At 33.3% G+C, this 11,734-nt stretch overlaps 2 protein-coding genes across 6 annotated transcripts; one reads left to right on the top strand and one right to left on the bottom strand.

Annotated features, from left to right (window-relative positions):
• LOC107935092 (ribosomal RNA small subunit methyltransferase I) lies at positions 1-5,394 on the top strand. 5 transcript variants are annotated; one of them, XR_001694136.2, is made up of 11 exons: positions 27-284; positions 376-443; positions 1,223-1,319; positions 1,414-1,542; positions 1,634-1,742; positions 1,833-1,977; positions 2,545-2,587; positions 2,892-3,065; positions 3,164-3,318; positions 4,183-4,257; positions 5,176-5,394. XR_001694136.2 is itself a non-coding variant. In XM_016867648.2 (9 exons), the coding sequence occupies exons 1-9, from the start codon at positions 72-74 to the stop codon at positions 3,266-3,268; spliced, it is 1,083 nt and encodes a 360-aa protein (XP_016723137.2). In that variant the 5' UTR covers positions 1-71; the 3' UTR covers positions 3,269-3,683. The 5 variants fall into 5 exon arrangements, 1 of the variants encoding a protein (XP_016723137.2); XR_001694135.2 differs by having other exon boundaries at positions 4,183-5,394; XR_005914378.1 differs by lacking the exons at positions 4,183-4,257; positions 5,176-5,394 and adding an exon at positions 3,744-4,163.
• LOC107935091 (cytokinin dehydrogenase 5) lies at positions 5,328-9,834 on the bottom strand. Its single transcript, XM_016867646.2, has 5 exons — positions 8,977-9,834; positions 8,722-8,849; positions 8,019-8,291; positions 7,331-7,593; positions 5,328-5,829 (listed from the first exon to the last, which is right to left on the bottom strand). Exons 1-5 carry the CDS (start codon positions 9,701-9,703, stop codon positions 5,442-5,444), a joined length of 1,779 nt encoding a protein of 592 aa, XP_016723135.1. The 5' UTR covers positions 9,704-9,834; the 3' UTR covers positions 5,328-5,441.
• Between the last annotated feature and the right edge of the window lie 1,900 nt (positions 9,835-11,734).

The following is an 11,734-nucleotide window of genomic DNA, read 5'->3' as shown; positions in this document are numbered from 1 at the left end:
GAATGGGCATTCGTTAAACTCAAAATTCTCGGAGGGATAAATCCTTGTACTCCCTACTCAGTTAAGTGATAATGCTGCTCCGACGACTGCCTTCCACCGCTGTTTCCCTCGCAACCGCCGCTCTATCCCGGCGTTCCACTTCTTACTTGTTATCTTCTCAGCGACGCCTTCAATCCTTCAATTCAATCTCCTTTTACCCTACACTTAGCTTCCGTTCCTTTTGCTCGACCTCCGAAATATCACCGGAATTTACCGACTTAATCACAGATCAGTCCTCCAAACGCGTAAAAATTCCACTCCTTTTCACTTATTATTTTAATATTTCTTTTAAAATTTATTTGGATTGATGTTTAATTCAGTTTTGGTTTCTTATAGGGACCTCTCAAACCTGGACTGTATCTCGTCGGAACACCTATTGGAAACCTTGAAGATATAACTTTACGGTAATTTATTTCTATTCTTTTAGTTTATTTTTATTATATATATATGTATATACCTGTGAATCTTGACCTGATGTAGGGGCGTAAATGAGATACATTGTGCTTGCAAGCTCGAGTTTGACTAAAAAAATCTTAAACCTGATTAGATAATTATCGAGCTGAGCTCAAGTTTGAGCTATCAATACAGCCGAATTCAAACTTAGTAATACTTCACTCGAACTGTTTGCGAGTTATTGAGCTTAATTATTGAGCCAAGCTTGAGGTTGAATATGTACGAGCTTCTTGAATATAAAAATTAGTAAATGAGCTTAACCGGGCTCGAGACAGCTCGATTATATCTTGAGCTGAACTCAAGCTTAAAAATAAATGTTCGATCAAGCTTGAGCCGAGAATAGAGCTCCGAATTTCTAGTCAAGCTCCCTAGTATTTGGGATCAGCTCAGCTCAAGTACAATCTCTAACTTGAAATCAAAGACCGGAGCCAATCAATCCGAACTCAAACCCGAACCTGTCTAACACAAAGTCAAATGATTTGAACAAGTAACTCAAAAATACTAGAGCTTGAACTGAGCAAAACTTAAAATGATTCGAAGTTGTTGTTATCTGAACCAAAAATTTGAACCGGCCATAATCTAAAATGGCTCAAACTTAAAATTGATACAAAGACTTAAAAATTTTAAAACTCCAATCAATCTGAGCCAGATTGATCCATCCAAAATCAACTTGACCCATCAAATCGATTGGCCTATAACTATCATGTTATTGGTGATTTCATCAATGCAGTGCTCTACGGGTGTTGAAATCAGCTGATGTCATACTATCGGAGGACACGCGGCATTCTGGGAAGTTACTTCACTATTACAACATCAAAACACCTCTTGTAAGTGAGATCGAGCCAATTTTTTCCTTGATCAGTTTGGTACCTTTTGTTATGTCTTTCAACAATTCTGATTGTGTGGGTTTTAGAATTTCAGCTAAGCTATCACAAATATAATGAATCTCAAAGAGAACACAAAGTTTTAAAGAGGTTAAAGCAAGGGGAGATTGTAGCCTTAATCAGTGATGCTGGAATGCCAGGCATTAGCGATCCTGGTACGGAACTGGTTAGTTTTTGCATCCCTATTGGCTGAATTCTATAGAAAGCTTGGTCTTTGATTAAGAATGCAACTATTGATGTTTGGTATCGTGGTTTAGGCAAAGATATGTGTGGATGAAAACATCCCTGTGATTCCAATTCCTGGACCATCTGCCTTCTTAACTGCTCTTTCTGCCTCTGGGTTGTCCACTGATGAATTCACATTTGGTAGCTCATTTGTAAATTATTGTGGTTGAACATGCTTCTTCTGCAAATTCTTGTAAAGTTAAGACTCTTATATGTCATATAATGTTGCAGTTGGATTTCTTCCGAAACATGCTGGTTCACGGAAGGAGAGGTTGATTGCTTCTGCAAGTGAAACAACAACGCAAATCTTCTATGTTCCTCCTCACAAGCTTGGCCAGTTTCTCGAAGAAAGTTCCCTGATTTTTGGTGACTCAAGGTAAACAATATGTCTTCATTACTTCATGAACTATGATCAATTTAATATCAAATGGTGAGAATCATAGGAAAGGGATGAACATGCAAGTCAGTCTAGGTGAAGGGATTCAGTACAAAATATGGAATGTACGTTTTATCGTGGCCGAGAAATCCTCTTTTTTGGGTGGATCTTTGTTTTTGGATGCCTACGAATCTGTTTATCTTCATCCCTCAAAAACATATATAGGAAGTCTTCAGAGGGGAAAGAACACATGATGGCCCCAATTATGTAAAGCTTGTTAGTTAACTTGCTGTAATTTTGAGGTAACCTATTATCAGATTAATAGCTGAAACCTCTAATATCAAATAGGAATCTGTATCAGCGGTTCCCTAGGCAATCGGGTTACAGGGTGAAGAAATCTGGTTTTTTTTCATCTTTTAAGTGCATGAGCCTCTGCTTGCGAGGTTGAAATTATGTGCTTTTTCCTTGCTTCAGTTAGCTTTCTGTCTTTTGATACTTCTATGAAATCTTAGTTGTATTTGTCAAATCTTAGGGCTTACAGTGACAGTTTATTTGACCTCGTTACAGACAATGCGTCATAGCTCGGGAACTAACAAAAATTCACGAAGAGGTTGGTCTGTATTTATTTTTCTCATTATGCATTTGTATGCTACTTCGTATTTTTACCTACCATGTGTATGATAACATAGCTTCTTTTTTTTCTTTTCGTCATTTCAATAACTAAATTATCAATGTTCATAACTTCTATAAGTAATATCATGTTCTGTTTTCATGCTTCTGATAAAATAAACCAGTAGCAAAGACCAATGCCTTGAATGATTTGTTCTAAATCTATTAGCCAGTTTGACCTCGTTTTATTTTGTGGAATTTTCTTTATGTGATCATTTAGTAACGACAATGATTAATTCCGGCAGTTCTGGCGGGGCACTCTAGGGACAGCAAAGGAAGCCTTCTCAACTCGCCAGCCAAAGGGAGAAATTACCCTCTTGATTGAGGGCAATTCAAATTCCAGCGTGGAAACTCTGTCAGAGAGTCAGTTAGAAAATGACCTGAGAGAATTGATCTCCAATGGCCATAGTCTTTCTTCGGTATGCTTCATTTCACCATCTTCACATTTTATCAAATTTATACCTTGCATCCATCGGTTCTATATGATAAAAATAATTGAAGATGATGTACATTTCAGGCAGTCAAATTGGTGGCCGAAGGAACATCGATGAAAAAGAAAACAATATATTCACTCGCCTTGAGAAAATTCGTGAAGAAAACCAAAGCAGACGATTCAGATTAATATCAAGCATGCTTGTGACAGTATATCCTCGCTGCTTCTAACTCATACCGGTAAGATTAAAATTGTAAGAGTTCGATACCTCGAATGTACGAAAGTTAAGAACAAAACTTACCCCTTTTGACATCTTGCTTTAACAGGGGATATCCAATGCTAGGTTATTCTCCCTTTCACCCTCATTTTCGAAAACAAAGTAGTTTACAACCCTTGTAATTTACATGTCGAGGTGCATGCTAGTTTACATGGGCATGCCATATCAATGTTAAAGCAGTAATTCATAGATTTAGTACTATTAGTTTGCCCAAGTTTAATTGGCATGTCACTGATTTCATCTCTGGAATTTACCATTTCACTTATGGTAATTGCCATTTCTTGTTTCTATTTTCATGTCATAATGGTACTTAAGGTATTATATTTATATATTTTTTCTCGCGATTTGTTATTATATCTTATTTGAATTTATCATTGAAATTGTTAGGTGGATCCCCAAAAGTTTTCACCAATTGCTTAGGTTTATGCATGATACCAGCTCAATATACATGTACTTTTACCTTCTAGTAAAAGTATCATAGAGGTTTCTGTACTGAGAGGTGGATTGTATTTTACCCTTTTTATTAAAAAAATGGATAAATTAATTTTTATATTTTAGATCAAAGAGTAAACTCGTTCTTTTATTAAAATATAATCTATTTCTGCTATTAAAAATTGATTCTTGTACGTCAGCATGAGCTACACATGGCATTTCACATGTCACTGTCTGGTTATTTTGTTAGCTACGCTAGTTTTTAACAATGTAAAAGGATGAAAATTTTAATTTACTCTTTGATGCAATGTATAGAGATTAATTTGTCTGTTTTTTATTGTGGGGGAACTATGACCATATCACAATGTAACATTTCTTTTTTGTTGAGTATTAGACAACCTACTGTAGCCAAGCTCAAGCTGGGGAAGTAGGCAAGCAGGTAGCGGCCTTGGCCTCTTTGAATAAATAGGTAAATTTTTTTAGCCCCTCAAATTTTAAATTTTTATGGCATTTGGTTAAAAAGGAAATTACAATTTTATTCCCTTCAAAATTAATAATTGATTTTGGTATCTTTTAACCCAAAATTTTTAGATTTGGCCCAATTTCATTTTGGCCCTTCCTATACAAAAATTTTGGCGTCCCTTTAATCTAATAACATTTTTAGTTAATATACTAACAAAGCCTTTAAACAGCTATTAGACTATATTTTAATTAAATAAGCCTCTAACTTATGATAAGCACTTTGACAAAATTCTAATAGACATTAACAACTCAAAGAAGGAAGTGAATAAAGCTCTAGTTTCACTTATTTAAGTCCAAGTTTCGAGTTTTGATATTAACATCTCCTCGTTTAAATGGTAAAGTAAGCCTTACATATCATTATATTCAATGAAAGTACCTGTTGATGATAAGTTTTGGCATTATTAACTTATGGAGGAACTTATATTAGGAGTTAAATTGCATTTGATCTATTTTATTAAAAAATAGACAAATTAATTTTTTGCACATTAGATCAAAGAGTAATTTTATCTTTTTTGTTAAAAATTGGCCCCTATACAATTGAATAAGGACTAATTTACTCTTTTATCTTATATATAAAAGTTAATTTATCCATTTTTTATGTAGAAAAAACAAAATATAATTTGACTTGTCATATAATGACTTTCAAGATACTTGTCACTGAAAGGACAGTTAATGAAGAAAAAATTGTTCAACAAAACATTATAATCTTACATTATTGTTGGCAATCTTAAATTCTTGTCGGTAGTATAAGTTAAACCGATCCCAACTAAATGTCTCTTTCAAGTCATGTCTTATTTATTACCGGTGCTTGGAAAGTATTTTTGTTTTTATTTCCAATTTTTTTTCCCTGCGATGTTTCCAACAGGAAAATCATGGGATAACACAAAACAAAGATTCTTGCAGATCTTATTACTCTTTAGTCTGCATCATCTGTAAAACCATTAGAAACTGCATCTTTTTTTACAGCTGATTTTAGTTTTGTGAATATAACAAACAGCATTTAAAAGGCTTATCTTCTTTAGAAAATTGATTTGATTGGATGAGATGTAATGTGATTAATAAATATTTTACTTTGTTTATGCCATATTGTATTTACATAAAGAACTAGTGGTATTTTCCTAAGTCAGTACGTTAAAAATCTATAGATTCTCTAGCTTTTTGTTTAATTGGTATTGGTATGTCCATCACCATCATATTGGAAGAGGAAAGGAACGTGGGAGTGAAAATGTTTTGGCCCGACGCCAAAATGTGTCTCGGGTCGAATTTCATTTTCATTCGTTGAAACCGATCCCATTTACTGCCGTAATGCTCTTTCCACTCCGATTGTGTTTTGTAATGAGGTAAATATTGCTTCACCTTCATCCCATCCTCAGCACAAAATTTGAGAATCTGACGGTTCTGATTTGTCAGGTACTCCAAACTCTGCGTCTCCTCTCCATTATCCAACGCCGATCTCAAAAACGCCACTAGGTAAAACACATCCTCATCCGGTGTCACCACCGAGCTCTTACCATCCCATCTATACCACATCACAAAAAACAACACTACATCAACTTAACGTTCAGTATATTTCAAAATTGATTTAAAATGACTCCACCCAGCTTAGTGGTTATAATAGGTATGTTTGTGGAACAATTTTAGTAACAAGACAAGGATAGTTACCATCATGGGACCTTAAGACATGATCTCCTGACAGACCAGAATCTTCCCACTTGGATGATCATTACCAGTCAACAAAAAGAGCTAAAAGGGTGTGTTTTTATCACAATCCTAGCTGGCCTTTTTTCATCACTAAAAAGCATTCAAATCCCTTGGCTTTGGGGATAGGAGCATTTGCATGTTGCTCCCAACCTGCTATGGGTCATGTCCTTGTGCCAGGACCACCAATTAATGGTCTAATTGCAGTTTTAGTCCCTTCCACTATTCTAAAATTTGACGTGTTTTTAGTAGGTCCAAATTGATAGCACTATTAGTTGACGTGAAATTTTATTACTAACCAAAGGTGTTATTTTAATTGAACTTACTAATAGTAGAGGAATCAAATTAAGAATTGAATTCCAAATTCCAACACAATAGGGGGGACTACAACCAAATTAAACCTTCTTTTGAAAGCGAAAACTCACTGCCAACGTAAAATTAACCTACGGTTGCCGACATGGACAATACTTTTTTTGTCCTTAAATGCAAATATGCATTTTTTTCCTTACATGGCATAGAGGTACCAAAAATAAAAAAACCCTCGCTTGAAAGCTCGAAAACAATGGAAATTTTATTGCCGAGACTCTAATTAGCAAATATCATGCATGTATGATGATGTCATTATATAATTTCATAGACATCATTCATTGCATGTTATATTATATCGATATAACTAACTAAGTTTATCCATTAGTGAAACATGTAAAAATCATGTTATAAATATATAAAAAGGTGACACCAACATCTTTCATGATGTGCATATGGTGGCTATAAGGGGCCATGATGGAAAATGATGTTAAATATTTGCATGTTTCATGCATGGGAATGCTTTTAGTGTGTAATAAAAACGATATCATTTGCCACTCAAGATAAAACTCAATGATAAAAGTATCATAAAATAAAACTCAACGATAAAAGTATCATAAAAACCTTTGTACTAAGAGTCAAATTGCATTTTGTAATTTTTATTAAAAAAACAAATTAATCCTTATATGTTAGATTAAAGAGTAAACTAATCATTTCTATTAAAAATTTCATCTATTTTTGTGGTTAAAAAATGGTGTGACTGATAGAACCAAATAGATATACATGGCGTGCCACATATATCTCATTATAATGTATAGTGATCAATTTTTAACAGTAAAAATAGATTAAATTTTTAACAGAATGACCAATTTATTCTTTAATCTAATGTATAAGGATTAATTTATTATTTTTTCAAATAAAAAACCTAAAATATAATTTCACTCCTAATATAAACACCTTCATAATACTTTTTGAGTGGAATGAAGAATTACACGGTCTCGATTTAAGAAACTTACTTGTTTTTGTTCATTGGGTAGATTAGAATAGGCCCACTAGTTTTATTTCCCAAAATGCCCTTGAAGACCCCTCGATCAAAATCGGCAATCTTTGACTTAGGGACAAAAAGGTTCAACCATGGATGTGGAACCTCCCACATACCCTTAGACCGGAGCTTTAACTCGGCTTTGTGAACCCGGTCTAAGAAATCCACATATGGTAAATCAGTTGTGAATACTGATGTGGGTATAAAATTTAATTTCTTCAACAAAGCCTCAATTTCCTGCATTTAAAATAATAAAAAAGATATTTTAGTTGTAGGAGAATAATGTGGTAAGTGGTCCCTAAATGTTATAAATTAAAGGTTAAAATATTACTTAATTCTTTATACTTTTCAAAAATTTCAAATTTAAACTCTATACTTTTCAGATATCAAGATTAAAGTCTAACTGTTAACATTATTAAATTTATCGGAGTGATTTTTTTAAATTAGAAAAACTCGATAGTCATGTAATTAAAAAAAATGACATTGTAATAAATTTAAAATTTAATATAAAAATTAACAATATTAACCGTTGAACCTGGATTTTAAAATCTAAAAAATAAAGAGACTAAACCTAAAATTTTCAGAAAATACAAAAATTTATGACATATTTTAACCTAAATTAAATCATATTATGCTAACAATGTATTAAATATTAACCCTACCTGATCGATGGTCTCGGCCGTAGATTCGTGGTAGTTTTTGGTAATTTCCAAGCAATACAAAACGCCGCCATTGTTGTTGGAGCCAAGGGATGAAATTTTGACAGGGTTTCGAGGTGAAAAAAAGGACGATCTCCAATTATTGATGAGACCTTCGTCTACAATAACGAAACCTTCGACATAGTCGAATTTTTGGTTACCATGTAATGATATTAGATACTCTTGGTCCTTGGTAAAAGCTGAAAAATTGGAATATAGGACCCTTATCCACCTCACCTACAAATATTGTAAATACAATTAAAAAAATGGTGTTTGGATAGCAATAGCATGTGTTTGAGAAAAAGGTAAAAAAGCATGTTTTCTATAATATTATTTCATGTAGGATTATGATTAGGTTCAATCTCAAAAGCTTATTTTTTATCGGATGGAGCTTTAATCACTGTTACAACAAGTCTTGGCAAACCCCATTTTCAAACAAGTGAAAAAGGTACTTTTTAATCTTATTTCATACAGTCCCATGATTCTATAGGAAATTGTAAAAGTTTGGGGTTTCAATTAGGTTTAACCCCAAACCCCATTTCTTTTTATGGAATTTAAACTCGTGTTATCGTTATAGAGAAGGATAAATCTAGGCAACCCCATTTTAAACCAAGTTCATATAAATAATGATAATATATATAAAGAGATTATGGACAATATTATATACCCTTTGTGGAGCTGGTTCAAGAGAAATTCTAGCTCTTGTGATAATCCCAAATTGTCCTAAACCACCAAGAACAGCATGAAACAACTCCGGGTTTTGTTCCTTTGAGCATGTCATAAGCTCACCTTTCCCTGTTTCACCACAAATACATACACATGGGTGAAAACATGCTCGAACTCATGCAATAGTACCAACTGAGCTATGAACAAGAAACAAGGGATAAAGGGCATGCAAAGTTAAAAGAGCTGATGAACCAACCTGTAACAACGTCAAGCTCATGGACATTGCTAATTTGTGGACCATGATGAAAAGCTTGGCCACTAATACCAGCATTTGACAAAGTCCCACCAACGGAAAGGTACAAGTAATCGGTCCATGATTTAGGTGCCAATCCATACGCAAGGCAACTCTTCAACACATCAATCCAAAGCTCCCCACCCCACACATCCACATACATATCACCACCCCACACTCTCGGCTTACCACCGGACCCAACCCCACTCATCTGAACCACCACCCCGGTTCCAGTCTGTGCTTGCCCGTTGATCGAATGCCCGTGTCCCCTAGCCGACACAGTAAACCCGTGACTCGACTCGTACGCTGCTTTAACGAGCTGAGCCACGTCTTTAGCCGAAGAAGGACGTAAGACCGCAAGCGGTTCAACTTTAGTCATCAACCCAAAATCCACAGAAGCTGACTCAACGTCGAAGGGGTCGACGGTGAGACCTAAACGGAGAAGCTCCGTGGGTTCAAGGGTTAATCCCACTGTAACAATTAATCTACAAATGGCAAAGGTTAAAAGAAGCTTTGTAGCCATTATCCAAAAAATGAAACAATGCTTCCTCTTGTTTGGTTTGTGTGAATATATGTATAGAGAAAGTGAAAAAAAAGGAACAAAATCTTTTGGTGGCAGTGTTAACGTAAGATAGTATAACACTTTAAAGATTTTATTTATTCTTTTTCTTCCCAACAATCTATACAACATGCAAAAGCACAGATTCTTTGTTCTTTTTCACGTTGGGAAATGGGTTTAAAATTAGTGGGTTGAAACCAAAACAATGGATTTTCAAAGCTGGTGTTGTTGGTAATGGTGGTGTTGCTCTTTTTGGTGTCATACAGGTTCTAAATTTATAGGTCAAAAGGGTGGCCATGAGGGGGGTAGGAGAGTCACGTGCGAGGAGAGGAGAAGGCACGTGTGAGAGAGGGAGGAGGAAACCACCGTTCTCCTCCCTGTCTTGCAATTTACATACGGTGGTGGGGTCATGTTTTGGATACGGAGGATCTATATAGGGTCCCAGGCTGCGGATGGATTCACGTGGGTGCTGCTACCCAGCTCGGCTGCCTTACCCTGCGCTCTTTCATCTAATTACAAACTCTCGAAGTTAATTTGGGTTTTAAAATTTGTATAAATTTATGTTTGTATTGTTTTTCAAGTTAATTCATTTTAAATTATTTATTGAGTTAATTCAGGTTTATATTACTTTCGATTTGGATTATTTGGAGTTTGGATTAAGTTTAAGTTATTTTAGGTTTGTCAATCTGATTTTTTGAGTCAAATCATTTTAAGTTTAAATTATTTTGTGTTCGAGTTATTTTTAAATCTAAATTATTTATCTTTACAATTAAATCAAATTGAGTAAAATTAATCACCTGAATTTTTTTAATATAAGTTCTACTATTACTCATACATCTCAAATCCTTAAATCCAAGAATAATACGCGTTTAAACTTGTTGAAATTCATGTTATGATTATTGTAACAACAACTGTATCAACCGAATTAAGATTAAATCAACAATTGATTGAATTTTGAAATTAAACTAAATCAATAATCATGTGATCAATTACCCAATCTTGATATAGTTTCATGATCTCTATAATTTACATATTGCATGCAATAATCCAAATCAACCACTTATTTGTATTTTTTTTGTTTCTACTCAATTTAGTAATCAAATTTGCCAAATTTCCAAATGGATATTTCATTCTTGAGTGGTCACTATTAATCATTAATTTCCATATTATTGGAAAATTAATATGGGCCACTCGTAAATTTAATGTACTTTTCGAGGAAAATTCAATTCGAAGTTGACTCCATGGACCATTCTTTGATTTTAAAAGTATCTAAACAACCACACACTTCTTACAACTCCAAACAAGTAAATAAACATCAAAGTAATTAATCCTAGTATTTTTTTTTAAAATTTTAATATTTGATATTGACATTAAATTTTGACTAAATTTAAAATAAAATAAAATAAATCCGATTTCTTTAAAAATTTAAAATTATTTACAAATATATAGATACGTAGAATATAAGTAGATATGCACAAATTTTCATGAAATCTACGTTGTTGTTGGTGCTGTTGTTTCTCTGCAGCTGCAGCGAATATGGGTCAATTTCATAAGATTTGGAAGAAATAAGAGCATATATGCCTTAAAATTCACGTCTAAATTTACCTATTTTTATATTATTTTTTACGTTGAATTTCGATTAAATATAAAGTTAAGTTAAATCAAATTTTCGAATTGTTTTCTTTATCCACAATACTGAGATTTTACACTAAAATACTATGAAGGTTTATGTATTAAATCTTAAAGTCTGTTTGATTGCTAGTAAAATATTTTCCGTAAAATGATTTCTGAAAAATGTTTTACTTTTCTATAAAATTATTTACTGGAAAATATTTTTTGGTGTTTGATTGAATCTGTGTAAAATATTTTCTGCTGTTTGACAGATTTCCTGAAAATATTTTCCGGAAAAGTTGTTTTTACATATATTAATAAATTTTTATATTTTAAATTATTTTTACATATATTACAATGATTTATTTATAATAATACTCAATTATTAAGCTACAATATTAACCGTTATAAATTGAAAAAAACTAATATCAAATAAATTATTTGTAATTGTGTTAAAAAAACAAGTATTGAATAATTAAAAGAACAAGTTACTGGAAAATCGATAAATAGAAGCAGTTTTCTACCGGAAATGAAGGAAGGAATGAAGGAGGC

This window comes from Gossypium hirsutum, chromosome D06 (genome assembly GCF_007990345.1).
Source record: "Gossypium hirsutum isolate 1008001.06 chromosome D06, Gossypium_hirsutum_v2.1, whole genome shotgun sequence".
Taxonomy (NCBI): Eukaryota; Viridiplantae; Streptophyta; class Magnoliopsida; order Malvales; family Malvaceae; genus Gossypium; species Gossypium hirsutum.
The sequence above is the reverse complement of the archived record's forward strand: the minus strand, read 5'-3'. Positions and strand labels throughout refer to the sequence as shown.